Below are 25,862 nucleotides of genomic sequence, written 5' to 3' on the forward strand. Positions count from 1 at the left end.
GGTCTGGGGGCGGTGCTCAGACGGGCGGGGCGGGAGGGGGGTGGGGACAGAGTTCCGGGCGGAGACGGAGGCGGAGCGCCGGGGCGGGGCGCGAGAGGCCCGGGAGGCGGCGCTCGGGCCCGGACTCGCGGGCCGGGCATGGCGTCGATGGCGGCGGCGATCGCAGCCTCGCGCTCGGCCGTCATGAGCGGGAACCGGCCGCTGGACGACCGGGAGCGGAAGCGCTTCACCTACTTTTCGTCTCTGAGCCCCATGGCTAGGAAGATCATGCAGGACAAGGAGAAAATCAGGGAGAAGTATGGGCCCGAGTGGGCGCGGCTGCCGCCCGCGCAGCAGGACGAAATCATCGACCGCTGCCTGGTGGGGCCGCGCGCCCAGCGGGCCACCGACGCGGGGGACCCGGCGCGCTTTCCCGGCCTGCGCGGGCCCACGGGTCAGAAGCTGGTGCGCTTTGGCGACGAGGTGGGTGCGGCGGGGCTGGCACTCAGGCCGGAGTGGGCGGAGAGGGGGAGTTCAGAAATTCCGGGAGAAGGGACCTTTAAAGACAAAGTGGAAATTGTAGAGAGGAAATCACGCGAACCTGGGTTTTAATAAGGCTCTGTCCCTTAGCCTGGCCCTCGATGAGTTTACGACTTAGAGTCTCAGTTTTCCCGGTGTGAAACAGGAATAATGTCTACCGTTCCTGAACACCAGGCACTCAGGGGCCGGCAAGTTATGTTATGAGGACCTCAGTGGGGGAGGTGGGACTGCCAGGCATCGCAGCACTGGGATACGTCCCCAGGAGACCACAATGGGGGTTGTGTTTGGGTGTGACATGTGAGTCCCGGTTCCCACCCAAACACCGGAGAAGTTGAGATAACTCCAGCAGGCCTGTGTACGAAAGCCTGGGCTCTAGACACTGGGGGAAGAGAGGAACTATTGAAATTGCTCCAGCCCGACCCTGCTCTTAGGCACAAAGGCTCTGGAGTCTGCGCTGCTCAGAAACCTGGTGTTTTATTTACTTGGAGATGGTTTCTCTGAAGCCCTTTGTGCCACAAGAGTATGTACTTGGACCTCAGGTACTCAACTTTGAAGAACAAAATCAGTAGCAGTCAGAGTTGTGAAAGTCTTTTGGGTGGAGTCAGTTTTCTAGGAGGCTGGGAGGAGGGGCTGGGAGTGCCCCCCCCGTGGGGGGGGAGTTATGTTGAGTGGAAGGAGTACCAGTTAAGAATGAGATTTCAGTCAGTTTTTTCAGGCCAGGTATTCATCGATGTTTGTTACTACAGAACGCTTGTGGTCACAAAGCCACTTGACTGCCAGGGAATTGTGCGATGCCTTCTGCTCTCCATCCCCCTTAAAACTCTGAGAGCCTTGCCAGGAAAAGCAAGGGTGTGGTGGGAGATGAAAATATAAGTCTTAAAATATGTTCCTGGAGCTGAAACATTTCATTGTGAAAATGTGCATCTCCTTAAAGACATGTGGACAGAGTTTGCTCTTGGATCTGGGTGATGAGCAGGCAAGCTGTGCCTCTTTGGCATTGTCTCAGGTAAATAAATCTAAGCGGAAGCAGCCCTGCCAGTACTTAACAAACTCCAGAGATTGGCTGTCACTGTCCCTGAGTATATCAAGAGGCCAAGCCACATTGGAGCCAGAGTCACTGACAAGGAGAGATGTGGCTACTTTCTTTTTATTCCAGTTCCTCATCTGGTGCCAGACTGCCCCAGTTTCTGCATTTGTGGACTGGTGTGGTTTAAAGCAAAAAGAGGCTGGGAGATGGTTCCATGGGTAAAGACTTGTCATGAGGATCTCTGGCAACCACGGAGTGGTGGCACATACTTGTGATTCCTGTGCTGGGAAGCAGATATAGGCAGATCCCTGGGGATCATTGGCCAACCAGCCTAGCCTGTGTGTCAAGTTCCAGACTAATGAGAGATCCTGTTCCCCCAAAACAAGGTCGACAGCTTCTTGAGGGACAACACCTAATGTTGACCTCTGACCTACACTCATACCCCAATGTTTGCACCAAATGAAGCTGTGCTGAGCTAGTTATCAACATACCCTTCAATAGCACCCAGCCTGAATCTCAACAGTGCAAAATGGGCAGAATATGAACACCTCAAGTCTGAGTGGCATTAGCCCAGGTGGCACAGGGACAAGCACTCTTGAGACTTAGATGGGGTCTGTAGGACATCAGCCAGGGTGAATGCTTCTTTTTGCCTGCAGTCATGTGGCACTACACTGAATGAGAGCTTGGCACCAAATTGAAGTCAGTCAGTGGTCTCATCATTGCACCTAGGAGATCTTTCGTGATCATTCATGTGGGAGGCTAGACAGACAGAGATACAATGTGTGTGTAGGGTGACTCCCAGCTAGGTGATTTGACAAATAGGTTACCACAAATTTGAGCAAAAAGCCAGGGCTCCATAACCCTTTCTACTACCCCAAAGGATGCTGCCTGTTTCCTTGAATTATGTCCTCCATTGCCAATAAAATTTTGTGGCCCTCATAGTAACACTGTCTAGTCTTTTTTTTTCTGTCATCTACTATCATTATTTTTAGTATCATCCATTCATTTTTATATCTCTCAGGAACAAATGAGGCCCTAATTACAGACCACCATAGATCTTGGGGGCAGTAGGGGTTCCTTTGCCTGTGTGCATAGGACAGGTGCAGCACCATGACACCTGTGTGTGTGTGTGTGTGTGTGTGTGTGTGTGTGTGTGTGTGTGTGTGTACATACATGTGTCTACCGTGGGCAGGACTCAGATCCCTTCTTGTTTTGCTTTAATCTGGTCCCCTGTAGAGATCCTGGCCTCTGCTTTTAGTGTTGAAGCAAAGAAGCGACTGTCAATATTTTAGCTACTTCGGGAATCAACTGAACAAGTATTTTTCTAGACTGTCATAGAAACTAGAGGCATCCTGGATTAGGGTGGGTGAACCCCCCCTCCCCTCAGTAGCCAAAAATCCCTGCCTCGTGAACTGATCTCAGTGGAGATGTACAGAGAACTTAGTTTTGTTTGAGGCTGCCAGCCTCCTACCCTGACTCTACCGTTGCCTTAATTCCTTCACTGTTGTTCTGCAACAGCAAAGAAGAGGCCTTGGAGCCCCCAGACCCAGGTTCAAGTCCCACATGTCAGCAGCAGGGTGAAGCATAGTGTGGAATCTGTGGTTCGGAACAGGCAGGCCCCTGAGGATGTTCTCTGAACCTTCTGAGTTTTCTTGAGAACATTAAGGCATGCTTTTCTGGATGCTTTCATCAGGCTGGCAACTCCCTTCCTTCTCTGGAAGGTTTGTTCTTTCACCAGTGAAGTCCTGGGAAGAGCTTTCTTTCAGAGATAAAAGGTTTTTGATTGAAAAGGGATCACCCGTATACTCTACTGTTGTCATGGGAAACAATCCAACAAACCCAGAATTCTAAATTTTCAGGAATTGGTTGGATGTTTCCTCTCCCCAAACCCAACTCCTTGCCTCACCCAGCAGGATCTGAGCACATTGGTGAGTTCTGGGGTTCCAAGAGCTGCCATTGTCTTAGTTCCAGACAGACCCTTCCAAAGATGCCGGGAGCCCCTGTGGCAGTGAATCTTGCTTCTATGGCATCTGCTTGCCTCTCCTACCTCTCCATGAAGTAGGTGGACCTTGGCAGGAATGATGCTGTCAGTCAACCCCACAGACCCTTTGACCCGGATTCTAGAGACTGACTTTTTAAGACCCTGGAGCCAGACAGCTCTGAACCTTGCCTGCAGTTTAGTAGACAGTTTCCTCCCTCACGCCCCTCCTGTAGGCCTGAGGCCTTCCTAGTGTTTTTACCCGTCTCTGCTCAAGACCCTTCCTAGATCCTTCTGGGATTCTCCTTTTTGTTGGGTGTAAGTTTGGCCCAATACTTGGCTTCTGGATCTGGGACATGAGAGAGCTTTTCTTCTTCTCCCACTTAAAACTCAGCTTTTTTTTGTAACCATTTCTATTTACTTTTTATTTATCTCTGTGTGTGCACCATTGTACAGACGCCAAATCTAGGGCGTTTCTCTGAAGCTATCCACCTTGTTTTTTGAGACAGAATTACTGTCTAGCTGATGGTTCACCCATTCAGCTAGGCCAGCTGACCGTGAGTCCCAGAGTTTCTGTCTCTGTCTCCCCAGCTCTGGGATTTTAAGTGTGTAGTACCATACCCTGCTTTTCACCTGAGTCCTGGGAGTAAACTAGGTCCTCCTGCTTGTGTAGCAAACATGCACTCGATTTAGTTATGATCCTAGCTCTCAGCCGTTTGGTAGATGAGGATGGTGATTTGAGAGTTGATTTCTCAGTATTTTGGACTTGATTTTTAAGGAAGGTAGAAAGTGTGACTCACCATTCCCTCCTGTCTGACATATCCATGTGTAATTTAGAAATGAGGACAAGGTAAATTTGGTCTCTTGTGTCTCTCCTGCCTGGGCCCTGTGCTGGACTGCCAGGCTAGCTCTGAGAATTGGCCAGATGTAGCAGGCTATGTAGGAGACTCTGGGCCTGTCCCTCCTGCTCCCCTTGCAGATTGATGGTTCCCCAGCCTGATAGCACTTGGCCTGGTGCCCGGAGCTGAGCCAGCAAACGAGGCTTCCCTCCTGGGCGCCTCCATTGCTGGCTTCCATGGGAGGTGGCCCAGTGGCAGGATAGAAACTGGTTTTGCAGAGATGAAAGGATCTGTTTGTGCCGTTCAGGGAGGACAAGACGCACATGGGCAGTCCTGGAGTCATCTTTTAATCGACAGGAATCACACCTCAGGGAAAAGGTTCCCATGGTGCTGGAAGAATGTAGCCATTTCTCAAAAGTAAATAAGTAGCAAAAGAGTGATGGCTACATTCCTGCTAGTCCTTTGACATCCCTGCTCCAGTCTGTTCCCTATTCTCATCACCATGAGAAATGGCCCTAGCCTTGCCCATGCCCATGAACTTGGGTTCCTAGCTAAGTCACCAGTACTTTCTGTCTTTGGAACTGCAGCTCTAAACTCTCAGTTATGGACCTTGCGTCAGCAGAGATAAATATACTGCTTCTCTAAGAGACTGTTGCCACTTCTGTAAGAGTATGCAGTTACCTCAAGCAGGCAGTTGGTTTTTGTTTTTTCAAGACAATGTGTAACATTAGAACTCACTGTGTATATCAGGCTGGCCTCGAACTCACAGAGATCCACCTACCTCTGCCTCCCAAGTGCTGGGATTAAAGGCATGCACCACCACCACCAGGCTCCTGGTTTTGTTTTATTTTTTAATGCGTTAGTGTGTGTGTGTGTGTGTGTGTGTGTGTGTGTGTGTGTGTTTGTGTATGTGTGTGTTCAAGCAAGTGTGCTCATACACGGGAGAATGATGTGTGTGCATGGAGGTCAGAGGTCACCTTTGGTGTCATTGTTTTCCTTCTGCCACTGTATGGGTTCTGGGGATTGAACTCAGGCTAGTTTGGCAAGTGCCTTTACTCACTGAGCTGTCCCACTGGTCCTCATTCCTGTTTGTTTGTTTTAAATGCTTTTTTAAAAAGTTTTTATTTTATTTGTATATGTATGAATGTTTTGCTTGCATGTGTGTCTGTGTACTACTATGTGTGTGCTTCATGCCCACAGAGTCCTGGGAAGGGTGTTGGACTTCCTGGAACTTGTGAGCCGTTATGTGATGTTGGAATTGAACCCAGGGCCTTTGGAAGAGGAGCAGGTGTTCTTAATTGCTGGACCTGAAAGGAATTGTGAGCTGTCTTTAGTATACCTACAGCTGAGTCATGAGACAGGCTTTGGTGTCTTTGAGTGTCTGGGCCACCCAGCATCAACCCAAGGGTGACCACTGTCAACACAGGGGACTTTCTGTTCCTTTCCAAAAGGTCTGTTGTCAGATCTTGCTCTCTCTGGCTGACAATGTTTCTTAGCCTGAGCCACAATACCATTGCTTGTCCCCTAGGAACACCCCTGATCCTGGGCTTTAAGAGGCATAGTGACCATTTGTGGTCCCCAAGGTACCTTGTAACTGCAGACATTGCTTCTGAGTCACCAAGGAAACCGGCCCTATTTTTGGGACTCAATAGATGGGTTCCCACTTTTGGAAACCAGGCAGTCCTTGCAGAGGTGTCTGCTTTGTGGTCAGGGTGTGTACAATTGACAAGCAGTGGGAACTATAGTTCTGAAACATTGTGATTAAACATGCTTTGCGTGGTTAGTGTGGAATCTTCAAATGCCACCAAGAACAGAGATGCCCTTGCATGGCTAGGAGGCCACTCATTTGCCCTGGAACTGCCTTGGAGGGATGGGTAGAGTTAGTCCATAGGAGGCTGGGCAGGGTTTGTAGGGTCTTTGCGCACAGGTGGCTTTTACACACCTGGTCACACCATCTCTAATCTTTTCCCCCAGAGAGTTGGAATCACATACTGCAATCTGCCAGGTTGGCAGCTCCCAGTTAGTAATTAGCATCTTCAGTTCCTCCTTGTCTTTCCAAGAGCTCGTTACTGCTTGCTGTTCAATATACATAACACAACACTTGCATGTGCCACTAAGTCTGTCCCCAGGCATGTTTTGTTTGTTTTTAAATTATTATTATTTCTCATTGTGTGTATGCATGATATATGTATGTAAGCATGTGTGCCAGTGTTTATGTGGTGTTCATAGGGAGCTTTGTGGAGTTGATTCTCTCTTTCTACTTTTACACAGTGGGAGGGGGTTGAATTCAGATTGTCACGCTAAGTCAACCACTGTCCTGCCCAGATATTTGTGTTGTTTTGAAATGAAACTTCATATCCTTTAAGCAATAAAACAGTACAGGTTAACAATAACTGCCTGCTCTCCCCACCCCACCTCCCACTTCTAGCAGATCTGTTTTCTGTCACTATGATTTTTCATTCTCTAGTATTGCATGTAGATGGGACCATAAAAACAATATTTATTCTTGTGTCTGACTTATTTCACTTAGCATAATGTGAAGAATAGTTTATCTATATTACACACATAGTGATATTGCTTTCCTTTGGACACACTGAATTGGATCAACATCTTACAGACAGCAAATGCACCTGAGATGGTAGTGGTGTAGTTAGTTTTAGTGCCTCTGTCTGAAGCCCTTGCAGACCAGCAGGCTCTCCTGTGTAGTATATAGCTGCTTCTGATTGCTGCCTTCCATAGTTAATCTGTGGTTTTCCATGCTTCTGTATCCTCGTAGTTGTGTCTCTTGTGGTTTTCCATTCTGCTTTGGCTATTCTTACTTGGTGATGTGTGGTAGGCATACTCTTACTCTGTGCTCTACAGAGGCCCCGCCAAATCTCTGGTGTCTGTGTCTCTTTCAAATGGGATTTTGACTCTGAGGGTAATGGTTGGCCACCTGTGTTGTCCTGAGGTCTGGGGACATGAGTGTGTTGTACTTCCACTGTTTCAGGTCTGGGTGCCTGGGAGGCGGGAGGAGGGCTTTCCAGCAGTGCTAGGTGAGAGTGCATGGTTGCACTACAGGCCTGCACCTGGCTGTATTTTGGTTGCCTCCTGGTTACTGTGGAAGCAGAAGGAGGGGAAACTGTGTGTGTGTGTGTGTGTGTGTGTGTGTGTGTGTGTGTGTGTGTGAATGTATCTCTGTGTTTGTGTATGTATATGTCTGTGTCTGTGCTTATGAGTGTTTACATGTGTCTGTGTATGTATGTGTCTGCATGCAGGTTTATCTGTGTGCAAGTACCTTAGTATCTGAGTATGTAGTATGTCTGTGTGGGAGTGAGTCTGGGTGAAAGTGTGTCTGTGTATGGGAGTGTGCCTGGGACTGTGTCTATGTGTAGGAGTGTACCTATGTGTGAGAATGTGTTTGTATGGGTGTGTCTTTGTGTGGCTGTGAGTTTGTGTAAGTATGTGTGTGTCTGTGTGTGGGAGCAGGAACTATCACCTTGAGATTCTGCTACCGTTTGTGCAGGCAGCCTGGGAGCCTGCACTGATGCCAGCAGTCTACGGCTGGAGGCGCAGTCACTGCCAGCTGATGACAGAACTCCCGTCACATTTTTGTTTGGCAGATTTATTTTTGCTAAGTGCGTTACTATTCTTTATGAGCTCAGAATTGCAGAAATCCAAGGAATCTGCCTCTTGATTAAGCTTCTTGCTGAAGCAAACAAAAGACTGTTGACTCTAAGTTGAGGGGAAATCTCAGTGACCTCTCCCTGCCTGTGACCCCTCCTCCCCATGGAATTCCAGGAAGTGTGTGCCTCGACCCTGGGGCTCAGACCCACCAAGCACTGGGCCTGCCTTTTGCTTCCTGGAGCCCTGCTCACAGTTGCCTCCTCCCGCAGCAGGAGCCTCTGACTTATCTTTGGAGAGTCAGATTTACAGAAAGCACTAGAGTCAGGCTGGGTGACACATGAGTGGATCTAGATCCCACCCACCCTTGTGACCCCTACATCCTTCCTCTGTCCACTAACATGGCTTGGGTTGGTGGCCTCGATGGGAAAAATGCCTTAGCCAGACAACGTCCTTCACTTTTCACACAAGTCACATCTAAAATAAGCGTATCTGTTCCACTGACCTGCTTCCCTTCCCACCGAAGGCCGTCTACCTTACTGCCTCTGGGAGGAGTGCATTGTGTCCCTAGAGCCTGGAATTTCAGAGACTTTTGGGTCATTTAACTCGATGTCTCCTCCCCCAGTGGCCTGCAGAGATGAGGACAGGCCGCAGCTGTGGCTGTCACTCCCAGGCATTGACTCACATTCCTCCAGATAGCCATGGCCATTTTTGGAGGGGCAGAATTTAGACTTTGGGAGTAACTGGGATTTAGCTGAAATTCCAAAGTGGAATGCAGTGACACTGTTCTCATTTTAGAAGTTTTGCCTGACAACTGTGTAGTGCAAAATAGCCCAAGTGGTGCTGGAGAGCTGGCTCGGTGGTTAAGAGCACTTGGTGCTCTTGCAGTGGATCTGAGTTTGGTTCCCAGCACCCACGCATATCCATACACAGACACACATGCACATAAGCAAACATTTTTCAAAAAGCAGTGCAAGCCAGTTCTGGAGCCAAGATCTCCAAAAGATGTTGCCAATGCACGTTACCACTGTGCAGGATCAATGGCTACTTATGGTGGACTGTATTAGCTGCACAGCTGAGGTGCCTTTTGGCTCTCTTAATGCTGTTTTACTGCTGCAGCCTATCCAGGTCTGGGGTATGCTCTCTGTGATGTGTCTTGCTATAACACATATCCATGAGAACAGGCTTTCTCTGCTGTTAGTGTGCCATCCTTGAACCCTCTGCACACCCGCTGGAGGAAAGGGCCTAAGCATGATCATGCAGCCCCTCCTGCTGTGCCCAGCCCCCAACCCCTAGCCCCTGGAGCCATAGTAAGTTAGCCCTTACTTTACAGCTACCAACTACTTATCTCCCAGTACAAAGGACTTTTTGTTTATAAATGGCAGCTTTATTCCTGGTACCTCCATCCCAGAAGACCCGGAGCCCCACTCCCCACATCAGAATGCTTTGGGAATAGGAGTGTGTGAGGACCTAGCTTGTGCAGCTATGAAATCTGGACTTCTCCAGCTCTGGGGATAGGACAGGAAAGGCTTACTATGTTATTGTGCCTCGTGAAGTTTCCTCATTCCCTCATTCTTAGGAATAGGCTGTCAACTGCCCAGAGCCCCATGCCTGTTATTATAATTCTTAACTGGACATCAGCCCTCCTCAGCCCAGCAGGGTGTGCCTGCGGAAAGCTGGCTTGCAGAATGGATGCTGTGCTTGCAAGCATTCTCTAGGAGTTCCTGCCATTTGTGAGGCTGGTCTGGGCCAGGGCTGTGTCAGCATTTGAAGAAGGAGCTATGGGCACAACAGCTCTCTCTGTGGAGATTGGAGCCAGGTCGCCTGGCTACTAGGTGACAAGGGACATAATTTATTGGGTACTCCATGGAGTGATACAAATCATCTAGGAGTTGTTTGGGGACAGTGGGAGATGAACATAGAATTGAATGTCACTCAGTTTACATATTTTATCTGGGGTTTCAGACATAGCTCTGTTGGCATAGTGCTTTCCTAGTATGCATAAGGTTTTGAGTTCAATCCCCTGTACTGCATAAACCAGGCATGGTGGTATATACCTGTAATCTCAGCACCTGGAAAGTAGAAACAGGAAGATCAGGAGTTCAAGGCCACTCCTAGACACATAATGAATTTGAGGCCAAACTGATGTATGAGACTGTCTGAAAAAGTAAAAATTTATTCCATGTTTTAGAGCATTCTGTGGAGATGGAGAGGAGGCCCAAACCCTTTCCTCAAGCCAGCAAGCAGGACCTCCCAGGGTCTGCGTCCAGGGAGTGCTCTGAGGAGGTCTTCTGTGTGTGCTGAGTCAGGAGCTCCATTAGCATTGGCACTAGACACTGGCATTGCCCTGATGCTTTGTTCATTGATTCTGCTACCAGTGCCTTTCACGTGGCTGGGAGGATGGGACACAAGCGTGTGGCTGGTTTGTTCTTTGCACAAATTGCCAGGTTACAGCCTCACAGCAAGCCTGCAGGGCATGTGAGCCCTCCACAGAAGTAAGGAAACAGGTTCAGAAGGCTGCATCTTCATGCCAGATCGTGGTTTGACCTGGTTGGGCTAAGACGTGACCCTGTTTTTACTGAGGACAACAGCCCCATCCCATTTCTCGAAGCTCCTGTCTTGGGGTGAGTCCGCTGAGGTCTCATTAAGATGCCTGTGTGGCAGGAAAGGACCAGCAGTCAGGGCAGCAGCAGTTTCCAGTGCTGGCCTTGTCAAGCACTGAAACGTCTGTCTTTTGGAACTTGAGCTATCCTGTGTGGGGGCCACTCATAGCTCTGTACAGGGTTGTCGAAGTTTGGGCCCCAGACTTATTCTTGAATTTTTATTTCAGGACATAACTTGGCAAGATGAACACTCGGCCCCATTCTCCTGGGAAACAAGGGTAAGTTGAATGAAATTTAGATGTATTTGTCCCTTTTGAAAATATATGTGTACCTGTACATTTTCTTTCAACATCTCATGTGTTCAAAGGGCTATGTGTGGTCCTTAATGCTGGGCTACAGTTGACAGCCCATGTTGATAGGACAAAGTGTGTGTGTGTGTGTGTGTAGGGGGCCGGGGGGCTTGGGGCACTGAATCTGTGTCCCATGAGTTCCCTGGTGAACTCTAGCCATCTTGGGTGAGGGTTGCCCTGCCAGAGCACGTCTCCTTTATACTTTAACCCGTCAGTATTTGACACTTTGGTGGTGGAGGCCCCTTGGGACAGCCTAGAGCTCCTGGTTAGCTGACTTTGGTTGGTTTGTGTGCACGTACACATACATATAGACACACGTGAACACGTGGAAATGGACTCTCATCTCCCAGTCACTCATGTCCTGGTTGTGTCACTGCCAGAGCATCAAGCCAGACTTCAGGGCATGTCCCATCTCCCCTATTGTCTAGGAGAAGGACCTTAGTAAGCAGCAAGACCACAAAGAAGCAATGTCCTATAGCCAAGGGCAGGTGAAAGGCCGCGGTTTTGGATCTCCACAGCTTTCCACATGGTGGCGTTTCTGAAGGGGGCAGTGCTGCGGAGGAGACAGCTGTGTGGAATGGGCTTTTCCGGCACAGATAGTTTAAAAGCCTTGCCTCTTAGTTTTTCACTCTCCCCCACTGTTTATGATCAAAGCCCTTGTCCCAGCTAACCCCGGCGCCCAGGGGACCTGTGGAGAAGGAGGTTCAAGGTTGGAGAACATTGATGGAATCCCAAGGGACCTAGAGAGGCCTCTCCTCTGGACCATGTCTTCAGGTGTACCATGTCCTTGAAGGGAAGGGACAGCCACACCACCTCGTGCCATGGACTGAGTCTAAAAAGGTGACTGACCTAAGGGAAGTGACTAGTCTTGACACTGATTCCTTGACATTTGAGGTTGTCCTCATGTTTGATGGGAAAGGTGATTGGAGAACACAGGCATCCATTCCCAGGAACACATTCACATAGCAAATGTGGATTCCTCCAGCCTTCCATATACACATACCTTACAGATCCTAAATATCCTAAGGAAGCCAACTTCTGCATCACATACGTCTTTAAGACTGAGATTCATCATGTTAGCCTAGGCTAACCTCAAACTAATGTCCCTCTGCCTTTGCTTCTTCAGTGCTGGGATCACAGGAGGGTGTTAGCATGCCCAGGCCCCAGAGGGCTTTGTAAATTTCTGCTGTAGATTAGTGGAGAACCTGGGTGTACATGGAGGGGTAGGGATGCAGGCAGTCAGCTGGGAGCTGCAAGTCCTCTAGATTGTGCTGTGGCTGAAGCAACCAGACCTGGGCTACCTGAATGCCTTCTCTGTCCTCATGTTCTCACTCACCCTAATTCAGCGCTCAAGTTTCTGGAGGCAAAGCAGGGCATATACGGTGTGTGGAGATGTAAACTGCTGCCCCTTCCACTCCTCAGTCAGTGCAGAGTTACTCCTCAGCCACAACCTAGGAGGACTTTCACCTCTGCTTCTACAAAATGGGCTGCAATCCTCTTAGGGACTTAAAGGGGACCAGGGACCTTGATTGAAAGCCGCAGCTTTAGTGAGGGTGGGGCTCTGGTTTCTAGGAGCATGCTCTTGTGGATACTGAGCTCACTTTATCAGTTGTCCCTTATCCAAACACTTTCCCAGGGCCAGTGGCTGAAGCGGCATCATTCATCATGTGATGCTGTGGGCCAAAGCAGAGCTCAGCTGGGCTGTTCTTGGTGGATCCAAAACCACAGTGAGCCAGCCTGGGTTTTCAGCACAGTGTGACAGTGACCGTTGTGGGGGTGTGGGGGCCCGTGAGCCCTTTGGTAGAATAGAAACTGCTAAGCAGTAAACCTGCCTTGTTCCTGGCCTGGCCAGTGTCTTGCTGGCTGGAATGAAAGTTTGGGGCGAGAGGAATAGGTACACTGTTGCAGTATGTTTAATACAAGATTTGGTCCTCTTTCCACTGTTAATTCTGAGGCATTTCTTGCTACTCTAACTCTATCATCCATTGACTTTTGGTTTTTCATATTTGTTTGTTTGTTTGTTATGTGTGTGTACATGCACACCATGGCTTGTATGTGGAGGTTGGGTGACAATTTGGGGAACTTGGTTCTCTCTTCCCACCTTTTAAGTTCTGGGTATTAAACTCAATATCAGGCTTGGCTATAAGTAACTCTACCCTCTGAACTATCTCACCAGCCTCGGACTTTTTTTTTTTTTTTTTTTGGAGACATAGTTTCTTTTTTTTATTTATTTATTTATTTTTAAATATTTTTTTATTTTCCATTTTAAATTTACATAAGAAACAAGGTTGCTTCACAAGTCAGTACGAGGTCCCTCTCCCTTTCCCTCCCCTCCTCCCGTGCCCTCCCCCCGATCCCCCCCCCGTTATCCCCTCATTCCCCCAGGGAGGGTGAGGCCCTCCATGGGGGTGTCCATAGTCTGTCATTTCATATAGGGCAGGGCCTAGACCCTTCCCCAAGAGTTCAGGGTGAGAGTGCACCTCACATTGTTCTATGGGAGTCCAGAGACCGTGTGTATACTTGGGATGGGTACTGATCTGCTGTCCAAGGCTCAATAGATTACCTAGGCCTCCTCACTGACACCCAGATTCAGGGGGTCTTGATCAGTCCCATGCTGGATTCCCAGGCTGATGCCTGGGATTCAAGAGTTAACCTTTGTCTGGTCAGCTGTTTCTGGGGGTTCAACCAGCCCAGTCTTAATCCCTTTGATCATCAGTCCTCCCTCTCTGATACTGGCTTTCTTGAGTTCAGCTCAGTACTTAACCAGCCAGTAAATGAAGTTTCTGTTTCCCAGACTCTCTGGCAATAGGATTGTAGGCTGGCACTCCCCAGATCTATGTCTAAAATCCATATATGAGAGAGTACATGCCATGTTTCTCTTTTTGTGACTGGGTTACCTCACTCAGGATGGTTTCTTCTAGTGTCATCCATTTGCCTGCGAATCTCATGATTCCATTATTTTTTTCTGCTGAATAGTACTCCATTGTGTAGATGTACCACATTTTCTCTATCCATTCTTCGGGTGAGGGACATCTAGGTTGCTTCCAAGTTCTGGCTATTACAAATAAAGCTGCTATGAACATAGTGGAACAGACATCTTTGTTATATGAATGGGCATCTTTTGGATATATGCCTAAGAGTGCAGTTGCTGGGTCTTGTGGTAGGTTTATTTGGAGACATAGTTTCTATATAATCCAGGCTAGCCTTGAATTCACAATGTCGCTTAGGCTGGCCTCCAACTCCTGGTGATCCTGGAAATGCTAGCAACCCCTCCTGCAGCAGCTTCCCTGCTACTGGGCTTACAGATGTGGGTAGGCCACCACTCCTGGCATATTTATTTGTTTTTGTAGTACTGGGAATTGGACCTAGGGCCAGATACTAGTTGAGCTTACCACTGGGCAATGTCCTGAGCCTATAGCTTTTATTAATTATGATAAAATTCACATAATGTCAATTTTCCTAGCTTAGCTTTTGAGGAGGAGTGCTAGGCATTGAACCTGGGGATTCACACATACATACTGAGTACCTCCAGCCCATTTACTACTCTGTGTGTGTGTGTGTGTGTGTGTGTGTGTGTGTGTACTCTCAAGTGTATGTACATACAGGTGTCCCAGTTAACCACTTAAGAAAACAGTTTGTTTTTAAAGATTTATTTATATATATGTTGCTCTATCTGCACATACAACTGCAGGCCAGGAGAGGCATCAGATCCCCTTTTAGATGGCTGTGAGCCACCATGTGGTGGCTGGGAATTGAACTCAGGACCTCTGGAACAGCCACCATCTCTGCAGCCCACAAGAAAACATTTAAAAAATGTATGTGTATATGTATGTATGCCATACGTGTGCAGCTACTCAGAGGGGCCCAAAGATGTTGGACCCCATGGAGCTGAAGTTACAAGTGGTTGAGAGCTGTCAGACATGGGTGCTGGGAACAGAATTTCTGAAAGAGCAGTGCACACTCTTAACTGCTGAGCAATCTCTTCAGCCCCCCATTAGCCACTTTTGAGTGTGCAGCTCTGTGGCATTTACTGCCCTCACATAGCTGTGTGTCCATCACTGTCTGTCTCATTGTCATTTTATTACACCATTGCGTGCATGTAACACAAGATTTTTTGCTATTTGCATATGTTAGGATAATTGGGTCAAACTAATGAACATACCCAAACTTTCCATCATGCAAGACACATTCCTCTACTTGTGACAGTAACTCCCGGCACCCCCTCCACTGCCCTATCCCTTATACACCCCCGCAGGGATATGGTCACCACTGTAATCCCTTCCACTCATCTGTCAGCTTGGCAGGCAGGCTGGGGGAGGGCGGCTGCGGGGAGGATGCCCATGGGACTGTTGCATTCCTCTCTCAGGCTCCTGTGTTTCCAGAGGAAAAACCCAGCACCCAGAAGGCCCCAGACCAGGAGGGAGGAAGGAATGGAGAAGATTCCTTGCATTCCCAGGCTGCCTGGGCTGCAGACAATTTGGAGAGTATATGGGGAGGCTAGACCCTTGGGACATGTCCCCAAGGTCCCTCTCCCCCCAAGCTGTCTGGCTTCTGTTTGTCTGTCTGTCTTTACTAATGTTCAGTTGCCTGTTCCAGGTCCTAAGGAGACCAAGGAGAGTCAGATCATTGATGTCCAGACCTGGGTGGACTGTTCAGAGCAAGGAGCCTTCTAGGCCTTCCTCAGGAGTAAAAAGTACCCGTGAGCACTCACTCACCCATATACTCGCTAACACGTCCTTATCTTCCATCCTCCAGACCAGGTCCTTCCCCACAAACCATGCACACATCTAAGTTCCTGTTCCTGCCATAGGTACACAGCAGGTCACATAAGCATCCAGCTAGAAAGCAGAATACCCAGTGGCTCTGGTTCAGAGTGTCACTGCCAGTGGAGGACAGAGGGGCCTCTTGTTCTAAGCCATGGCCCTGCATGTACCTCCACGATGTTAGTCGGTTTTTGAGGGGCATGGGCCCATAGGATGTACCCAATCCCATCACAATGTAACTCCTGTACTGCTAAGCCCCGTGCCTCTTTCTTAGGAAGCCTGCTTCCCCTGCTTGATGGCTGTCTTCTCCCCACCCTTCCCTCTCTCCCTCTGGGCTATCCTAACCTCTCCTAAAAAGCTAGAGCTCAGCTTTGTGGTCCTCTGCCCAAGACCCTCCATGTTTTCCCTGTGTGTGAAATATTGTACAGTTCCTTTAGATCAGTGGCCTCAATGCCGCCCCTGAGACCCAGGCTCCTCCAGGTCTCCCTGAAGTCCCTAGCCCCTTTTCTGCTTTCCACTGCCCATCCTTCATTGTCACAGTTTCATTGCTAGATTCCACTCACCTTCTCTTAAAGATCCCCCCATCCTCCAGCTGCTATAGAAATCCCAACCACTGTGAGAACTGTGCTGAGCTCTTTCTGTGTGAGCCCGATTGTCTCAATAGGTTGGCTTTTTCTGACTGTGTGCCTAGCCTTTGCCTCAATGGTTTAGCTCGGTCTGACCATGTGTGCGTAGCCTTTGTCTCAATAGTTTAGCTTTGCCAGCAGCTGCCAAGCCACACAGTCCTTTTTAGTGGCATGTACTCCCCCCTTTGCTGAATATCACACATTCCTCTCCAGTGAGTGGGACATAAAAATAGACACTGGGCTCTGTTGTGGTCTTGCTGTTTTTAGAATGGATGTGGCCAGCTGAGCCCTGTTCCCCACATGGGCTGACTGATGCCCACTCTGCTGACTGACCAGGTTGTAGAGGAGTCAGGAGGAGCCCTGGGAATGGAGGACAAGTGGGGTGCTGCCACGAGCTGAGGAGGTTCTTGCCTTCCTCTTCTGTTTCCATGGCTGCAGGATCATGGAAGACACTAAGTTGTGCCCTGACCCTTTCTGCCCTCAGCCCATGCCATAACCATGACCTAGTGGCAACTGTCCCTTCCTGCTACCTTCTGTGCAGCATCCTTCTGCAGGACTGGCTCAGCAGCCTGGGCACTGGAAGAAGGCTGGCATGAAATTTCCCATGCTTGAAAAAGATAGGCTGTTTGGAAAGACTTGTCTCTGGAATCCATAGTCTTCCTCTTTTCCTCCTTGGCCTGTGTGAGCCCCAGGTGGAGGTGGTCTGATCTGGCCTCTAAAACCAGTGCTGTCTCTGGAAAAGTCAGGTTAGCTGCCATGCTGGCTCCTCTGTAATGAAAAATGAACAGTGAGTCTGCTCCTTCATGTGACTTTGGGAAAAGGCTTCCATGCCAGACACATAGCACATGCTGTCAACCAAAACTTCTGGACTGTTTTTCCCAAGTGTGGGGTGTGAAATCAGCTAACTTCTATCTCTGGGATCAAGGTACAGGTGGCTGCAGTGCCCCTGGTGGCTTCCCAACGAGGTGTTGGGCTCTCATTTGCCTTGTTCTGGTCCTTGGGGATTTGGTACCTGTTTTCTCTAGGTGGGACCAATGGCAAACTGAACCTGAAATAGGAGGGCTGAACTGTGGGTGCTCCCCTGGGCACCCCCTCTGGCTCCCAGAGCTGAAGCTGTGTTGGGTTCTCTTTTCCAGCCACCACCCTGTTCCATAAGCTTTCACAGGGTCTGAGGGTTCTGGGATTGCCAAAGCTCTGCCCTCTTCACCTCCTGTGAGCTGGAATTATTGGGTTGTATCATTAGTCATGAGAGACAGCTGTAAGGAAGGCCAATTCCCAGCAGGCCATGAGGGAAACACACAGGAGGAGGATCTCGGGGTCACTGACCCATGGGGGATATGGTACTACAGCTTGACATGGCCTTGTTGAGCTCATTCTTTGGTTCTTCAGCTCAGCCAACATAGACTGGGACAGGGAACAAGGTGTTCTCCTCCCAACCCAGGCACCAGATAGTGCTTGGATATCTTGGTTCACAGTACCTTCTCTTCTTACGGAGCAGTGAGAGGTCCTTTGCCAACAAGGAGGAGGTTGGCTTGTGAAAGGAAACAGTCAGACTTTATGTGCAAAATAAGGATTAAGAAAACATAGGAGGCCGGGGGGGGCGATGGTGATGGTGGTGGTGCACTCCTTTAATCCCAGCACTCGGGAGGCAGGATCTCTGTGAGTTCGAGTCCAGCCTGGTCTATAACAGCTAGTTCCAGGACAGCCTCCAAAGCCACAGAGAAACCCTGCCTTGAAAATCCCCAAAACAAAACAAAGCATAGGGAAAGGGGGGTAGATAGGTTAGGAGCTGCTGCCTTCTCTCCCTTCCTTCTTTCTCCTCTTCCCCCTTGCCCCCTTTTCTTGTTTGTTATTTGGTACAAAGTGTTGCTGTAGCTTGTTGGCCTGGTAATTTCTTTTTCAAATTAGCTTTTTGTTGATACTTTGTGGATTTCACATCATGCATCTCTTATGTTGGTTGTGAACCTAGCCTTTAACAGCTGAGCCTTCTTTCCAACCCCACATCATGCATCTCTATCCCATTCATCTCCTCATCCCTTCCCATCTGCCCTCTGCCCTTGCAACTCCCTCCCCAGGATAAAATTTTAAAAGAAAAATCTTGTTGTAGGAGCTGTAGTATGACCCACCAAGTCACACAGTCCTTTAGTCCATATATTATTACTTGCAAATTGTTCTTTGCAATGAGTTGTTGGTTTGATTTGAGGTGTCTAGTTTTTGCTACTTAATCAATTCAATACTGGGCCCTCACTGGGGCTCCTGTTGGATAACCTGTTCTTTTCCCTGTGTCATGGAGATCCTGTAACTTTTAAGTCTGCAGGATCAACCTCTGTTAATTTGTATATAGCCCAGATTGGCCTCAAACTCACAGCAATCCTCTTGGCTCAGCCTTCTGGGTGCTAGGATTTTAAGCAGGAACCTCTATACCCTGTCTCCTTTTTTTTTTTCTTTGCTTTTTGGTTTTTGAGACAGGGTCTTTGTATTATGTAGCTCTGTCTGTCCTGGAAGTCACTCTGTAGAGCAGGCTGGCTTCAAAATCCCAGAGATAGATCTGCCTCTGCCTCCTGAGTGCTGGGATAAAAGGGGTGAGCCATGTTTTCTCTGCAGCATGCCCCTTTTAAGTTGATGTCGCCTCCCACTGGGATGCTGCAGAGCACCTGGTTACCCCTCAGTTGATGGGAGCACCTGTTATTCCGGCAATGACACAACCTTGGATTCCAAGCTTGGCTTCCCTCCTCAGTATCTGGCCACCCACATGTCAGGGTGCCTAGCTTTGCAATCCATAATCTTCTGAGCAAAGACCCCACCAGAGTGGGGGGGACCCACCTCCAAAAAAGCCTGAGTGTGTCAAACTGATTTTTCATGCCTTACTCAACAATTTCCAGATCAGAGTCAACTATATCTCTGAGGTTTGAGCACATCCAAGCTGTTTTCAGCAGTTTGCGGAGTTATGGGAACCCTCATGTCTGTCTGTCTGTCTGTCCCAAGTGTCTTTGTATCCCACTGGGGAATTTGGAAATAAGTAGTGTTTAGAATGCTGGACCTAGAAATGATGCTGAGGCGAGTAAAGTGGCAGATGCCTGTAACCTCAGCACTCAGGAGGAAGAGGTGGGAGGATCAGAAGTTCAAAGAAAAAAGACAGGAAACAAAACAGACTGGCTTATTTACTAGGTGATGCCACATTTTCCCCAGTGTTTTCTGAATCAACACAGGTTGAAATGATCAACCCAGTTGACCAGAAATGTCTCTGTTCTACAGCTGGGGCTTAAGACACAGCGTCTCTGTAAAGCAGCATAACAGTGTGAATCTGAAACCACACATGGAAAGTTTAAACCTTTGCCTTTTGATAGTTTGTTTCTGCAAGTCTGAAGAAATTAACCCTCAACTGGGCAGCTATATGCACAAAAATAGTCCCAGTGACCCAGATTGCAGGAGTGAGGGTCAGCAGGGGTAAACTGCTCAAGAAGAATGTGAAGTAGGTTGTGGGACAGCTACTGAGGGAGGTGTTCACAGCCACAGTGGCTGTGGGCCGGGAGGGTGGCTGTCAGTAAATGGTTCTCCTTGCAAGTATGAGGACCTGAGTGGGATTCCCTAGAGCACAGGTAAGAAATTCTGACATGGTGACAGGCACTTGTTTTCCTAGCACTGAAGATGTAGAACAGACTGATCCTGGGGCTTAAAGGCCAGTCAGCTCAACCTCTAAGTGAGTTTCTGACCAGTGTGAGAGAGCCTGCATCAAAAAACAAAGTGGACAGCCATGATATAGCACTATCCTTGGGGAGATGTGAGCAAACGTCCGCTCGCCCCAGATAGGACACCAACAGCAGACCGAGTAAGGGTACCACCCAAGTCCAGCTTGGTGAACCAGTGCATTTTATTGGGGGGGACTTACAGGAGTATGGGGGGTCACTTGCAGGTGTGAATGACTCACAGACAGCTACATTACCAAAAGCCCATCCCAGCATAGGTGACAGCTCACCGAAGCTGGAGACCTGAAGCACACTTAAAGCATAGCCTGCAGGCAACTCAGTAGACTGGAGAACATTTCTTCCATGGAGCTCAGTTGGTCTGTTTTGATAGTATCTCTTAGCAGACCTCACTGCTTATATACGCTTGGGAGGAAGGAGCCTAGTGAATTTGCTCAGATTCAGGGACTTCCTAAAGCTATTGAATTGTTTACTTTCTGAGTCTCAAGGAGATTCCTTCCAAGGTGGAATTCTTTTTATCTCAGAGGAATTTACTGTACAACGTTGGCACCCAAGGACCATGCTTGAAGTTGTCTTCTGGCCTCTACACATGTGCATGCACCCATGTGTATGTGTACACACACACACACACACACACACACACACACGCAGAAACACACTGTGAAGACCAAGAAAGAGCTGAATGATGCTCATAATGCACTGAAGAAATGACGTCCTACATTACAGACCTGACAAGACCACAGTTAACATGAAAATGTGGCACAAAAAAATCTAGTTATGGGTGTAGGTGTTATGACTGATTTTTCTGAGTTTTTCTTTTGCTTTCCCAATTTTCTATAATATCATTTGTTATTTTTACAAGAAAGCAGTGGAAATGATGGGGAAGTGAGATTTTCAGGATTGGTTTTGAGATGGAGACTGATGAGTTCTGCAGGGTGGGGGATAACATGGCCTGCAGTTAGCTCTCCTTTGACATAAGGCTCAGAATTCCTGGCAGTGTATTCTGTCAGATCTTCTCAGTGACGGTGTTGGAGGTCACTGTGGCTGACTGGATGTGGGTCAGGAAAGTGGTTAGTCTGTACGCAATGGCATGGGGTATGGACTGTGCTTGTGTGGCTTCCCTTTCCTCTGAGGACCCTGATGCCTGAGGAGTCCACACATCCTTCCTCACCTGCCTGCAGCACCCCCTCAGGAAAAGTCTGAACCCAGCCATGTGCTCTCCCAGCCAACAGGGATCCTTGACCATTTCTATGATTCTGATCTTAGAGCTGTTCAGGGTGCATTGTGACAAGGCTTGGTCTCATAGCTCCTAATGTGTTTCAGGCAGGTGGACTGCTATGAAAATAGTTACTTGGGACCAACAGACGGCTATAACCTTATATTATTACAGTGTCTGCACATGTCTGAGGAAGAGTGTGTTTGTCCCAGGGAGTGCTAAGACTTGCTCTCATTTGTCTCTTCTTTTGTTTCCTCAGAGTCAGATGGAGTTCAGCATCTCCTCCTTATCCATCCAGGAGTCTGGCACAGCCAGCATGACTAGTGATCCCAGGCCCCTGGCCAAGGCTCCTCAGGGCACACAGGCGGCCAAGCCTGCCCAGAGCAGCAGATCTTCTAGCCTAGATGCCCTGGGACCTTCAAGGAAAGAGGAGGAAGCATCTTTTTGGAAGATCAATGCTGAGCGCTCTCGGGAGGGGCCTGAGGCCGAGTTCCAGTCACTGACACCCAGCCAGATCAAGTCCATGGAGAAGGGAGAAAAAGTCATGCCTGCTTGCTACCGCCAGGAGCCCATCACAAAAGACAGGGAGGTCAAGGTTATGCCCCAAGAACAACAAACCGTCTTCAGTGTAAGCACAGGGCAAGAGGTGCCCCAGCCTGTGAAAGCCCCTGCCAGCTTGCTGCCCAAGGCCACCCCCATTGAGTCCCCAGAGAAGCCACCGCCTCCCACTGCCCAGCAGGATGAAGAAGATGATACTCTGTTCTCAGAGCCTGTGTTTTCCCAGGTGGGTGATGGCGCCAACTCCACATCAGAAGTGGAGGACACATTCTTTCACAGATATCCAAGGAGGGCTTACAGGATGGGACAGCTGTCAATGTCCCCATGGTCGTCTTCCCCTCTACTGAGTTCAATTTCCAGAGCCCATGTTAAAACTACTTGAGCATGGTACAATGCTTGTAATCCCAACACTGGGAAGTTGGATACAGATGTATCCTTCGACTTGTTGGCCTGACAGCCTAGCCTATGTGGTGAGTTCTAAGCCAAGGGTAGACCCTGTCTGTAAAAAGTGTCTAACACCCAAACTTGTCTTTTGACCTCCGCCTGCATACACAGACGCATGCACACTCACACTCACACACACATACTGACAAACACACGTACACTCACATGCTCACACACATGCACACTCATGTGCACGCGCGCATACACATGTGCACACACACACACACGAGCAGGTGAGGGGATGGATTGAATAGTGTGTCTGCTCACTTTATAATGCTGTCAGAAGCAGGAGGGTGCCAGTAGAGGAGCAGGTTGTTCTCCTCTGCTCTGTGCATACTGGTGATGGATGTGAAGGGTGTTGCTTGCACTGGATTTTGTGCAGATTTCTGGTCCTTGGCACTGAGGTAAATTGAGGTCAGGGGCCCCTGAGACAGAAGCAGCTGCTGTCATCTGGGTCGTTGTAAATGAGGTGCTGTATATAGGTTGTGTGTGGCTGCAGTGGAGGCCCATGTCTTATTTTGTGTCCTTTGTCTCTCTGCAGATCAGCTCAAGTAACACCCTGTTGAAGACAGGCTTTGATTTCCTGGACAACTGGTAAACAGTGCTACCTGGAAACACAGCCAAGAGCCCCCAGTGTGGTCCACGTGGTGTTCAGAGGAGAAGGCAGCTCTGCCTGTGTATTTTCCTGTTTTCTCTGCTTTTTTCTTAGTCTTTCGGGAACTAGGAGATGTTGCCAGGTTTTCCTTTTTTTTTTTTTTTTTTTTTTTTTTTTGGTAAAACCAAATAGATAAATATGCTATTTTCAAGAATTTGATAACAAGTTTTACACTTGGGATTTTTAAAGACTGAGAATCCAGTAAGCCAGTAAGCCTTGTAAATAAAACTTTTGTTCCCAGCTCCAACCCACTTATCCATCCAAGACGGTTCTCTGACCAAGTCATAAAAGGTCGCAAAGGCGATGGATCCACTCCTCTCTTTGTACCCTCCCCGGCCCTTTTCATCTGGGGCTCCCTGGATGGATGTGGCCTGCTGACTGTCACCGTGGAAGATTCATCCTTACAAATGGGCTCACCTGGCACCCTTCCTTTGCTGAAGCCACATTTGGTGTCCGTCCCCTCCCCCTCTTGTAGTTAACAGACTGCTGGCAGGTGGCAGGTGTCTGCTAAGCTGTCGCAGTGACTTACCTGGAGCTTTGATTGTTTAGCAGCAGCTGCCTGTTGGCAGGTTTTCTGTCAGATTCTCACTGTTTTAAATGTAGCTGCAGCAGCCTCCTTGGTTCTGTAGGAGTTTTCTTCTGGAAGTTATTATAACTGTCCTGCTAGTGTCCCAGCCCTGGCCACTATGGGAGTCAGGGTGGTGACAGTGGTGCTGGAGAACAGGGTTCTTCTGATTCACTACGTTACAATCTTCCAGTATGAGACTGGCAGGCTTGGTCATTCTTTACCCCTGTCTGATCAAGCTGTGTCATGAAGGCCTCTCCCTGAGACCTGGCCACCTTCAAGTGCAAGAGGCCTTCCTGAGGGTTCCAGAAGCTTCCCCTTGCAGCCCTGAGAGTTCACAGCAGCAAGGCTGGGTGAGGAGCGCCCACCACACCCAGATCTACTGTTCTCAGCTGTCATGGCTGCCCTGCCATGGCCTCTGGACCACATGCATCTGCAGGAGGTGCCAAGCAGATCTGTGAGCTCTGGGTGGCATGGTCTACCCTTCACTGTCGCTCCATTCTCTTCACCTGAAGCCTTAAATCTCTATGAATCCCCTCCTCTGAGCGCCTGGTTTCAGTACTTAAAGGTGTAACCCTCTTAATGCCTGTGTCGTAGGACTTTCTGAAATAGCTTCTGGAATATTCTCTTTGGCCCTGTTTACCAAGGTAAAGCACACAGCCACTATCCCACCTTTCTCCTCTTCTCTAGGAAAACATACCAAAGCTATACTTAACCAATATTGATGTGATAGCTGCCAATTAGCTTATGTCCTGAACATCCCGTGATCCCTTGGGTTTGGGTTTGCCTTCCTCTAGCAACTTTTGACCAGTCATCTTTCATACTGCTGTAGAGCAGTTGATAGGGGAAGTTGATAGAAAGGCTGCTGGCACACAAGGAAGAAAATAACTTGCAAGCCACCATTGGCACAGCCCAGGCTGGCACTCACTCGTCAGGGGAGTCCAGCACGGCTGCCATGTGCCTGCCCTCCCACTCCAGTGCCGTGGGTTAATTGCGAACCTGTGCATGTTCTCCTTCCCTGAAGGTCTGTGGCTCGTGGCATTGTCATAGCAGGAAGGAGAAGGCTCGCCCTGGCCATTTGACCAGTGTGACCAGTCCGCTCTCTTGTGCAGACTTGTTCACATCCTCTCACTTTCTCCTAATTCCCTTCTAGTTTCTCCAGTGAAAACATGGAGTGTACGCACAGTGGTGTTTCTCACGGAGGCCTCCCAAGAGCAGGTGGGAAATCACAGATAGGGGCTCTAGGAGGGATCCTAAAGGACTCACCTGACCTGGGGATTGTCCTTGCACCTGGGAGGGCCTACACCAAGCTGGCTTCTTGGTTTCCCCTAGGCACTCTGTGGCAGGGCCCAGGAGATTGGCCAGGTGTTTATCACCTTCTCTTTCTCCGGCATCCTGATGAAGTACATTTATTATTTCTCTTGAAAGCACATTCTTTGTCTGAAGCCTGTGTATGAGTTTGGACTCCATTACATGCCCAGGCTCAGCATCTTGGAGGCAGCTCCAGGGCTCTGTGTCTTGCTCTTGGTGACTGTATTTGACAAAAGCTCTCAGGAACCAAGACTGTGCCTGTCTGGGCTGTCCCTGAATCCCAGGCTCTCCAGGCTTGGATGTGCTCCCATTAGGAGCAGGGGAGTTGGCCTCCTGGCCAGGTGTGTTCCCTCATGCCAGGGCCAGGAGTGGCCTTCTGTTCTTCACATCACCCTCTCCTTTGATACGTTTTCAAAATGGTAAATTCTTACTGACAGCTTATAACTTGGTCCTATTTTGTACTACTAGCCTTTAATAAAGCCATTTTAAAAATGAGAGTTGGGTCTGTTTCATTTTCTGCTGTGTTCTGGAAGCTGATCAGGATGGTGGGAGTTTAATGCCAAGTAGTGTTTCCTAGGAAGATGTCAAGAAATATCCACTCACCCTAGATAGGTCACTAATAGACCAAAGAGAAGATTCCATCCAGTTCTATTCAGTGAGCCAGTGAGTTTGTTGGGTAGCTTACCAAAGTGGGGCCTACAACTAGGAAATCCCCTTCCTCAACATGGTGGCTTATGTTACAGCTCCACCACTGGAGTCCCCAGGTCAGCCTCTCCCTCCTAAATATCCTAATGCTGCCTCCAAGACCAAGTGCAGCAGGAGGGGGTGACAACTGGAACCTTAGTTTGTCCCTTTGTCATGATCTCCTATGTAGCTCTCACCATGTTCTAGTTTCCTGTGGGCCATGGTCTTCTGCACCACAGCAACTGTGCTTTGTGACATCAGTAGTCATGCCTAGAGGGGATAGCTCTATACAACATGCAATAGAGAAGATTGACACCTGTGGAAGGTAGTCCATCAGTCTGCACCATCCCCTACGCAGCTAGCGGAGGTGATGGCCCAGGTGCACCTGCCCTAGCACACAGATGACTCTGTCCTGAA

At 48.8% G+C, this 25,862-nt stretch overlaps 1 protein-coding gene across 2 annotated transcripts; it reads left to right on the forward strand.

Annotated features, from left to right (window-relative positions):
• Positions 1–99: 99 nt before the first annotated feature.
• On the forward strand, positions 100–25,256 carry CUNH1orf198 (chromosome unknown C1orf198 homolog). 2 transcript variants are annotated; one of them, XM_005064673.4, is made up of 4 exons: positions 100–462; positions 10,797–10,847; positions 21,488–22,012; positions 22,772–25,256. In XM_005064673.4, exons 1-4 carry the CDS (start codon positions 139–141, stop codon positions 22,826–22,828), a joined length of 957 nt encoding a protein of 318 aa, XP_005064730.1. In that variant the 5' UTR covers positions 100–138; the 3' UTR covers positions 22,829–25,256. The 2 variants fall into 2 exon arrangements, with proteins under 2 accessions (XP_005064730.1, XP_012977720.1); XM_013122266.3 differs by lacking the exon at positions 100–462 and adding an exon at positions 10,154–10,590.
• Positions 25,257–25,862: the final 606 nt, after the last annotated feature.

Source organism: Mesocricetus auratus, unplaced genomic scaffold (assembly GCF_017639785.1).
Source record: "Mesocricetus auratus isolate SY011 unplaced genomic scaffold, BCM_Maur_2.0 Super-Scaffold_100013, whole genome shotgun sequence".
Classification (NCBI taxonomy): Eukaryota; Metazoa; Chordata; class Mammalia; order Rodentia; family Cricetidae; genus Mesocricetus; species Mesocricetus auratus.

Excerpts from the sequence above, each read along its gene's own strand:
- CUNH1orf198 (XM_005064673.4), top strand. The coding sequence starts at position 139 with ATGGCGTCGATGGCGGCGGCGATCGCAGCCTCGCGCTCGGCCGTCATG. Across the intron at positions 463-10,796 it reads TGGTGCGCTTTGGCGACGAG|GACATAACTTGGCAAGATGA; the intron begins GTGGGTGCGGCG and ends TTTTTATTTCAG. Across the intron at positions 22,013-22,771 it reads CAGAGCCTGTGTTTTCCCAG|ATCAGCTCAAGTAACACCCT; the intron begins GTGGGTGATGGC and ends GTCTCTCTGCAG.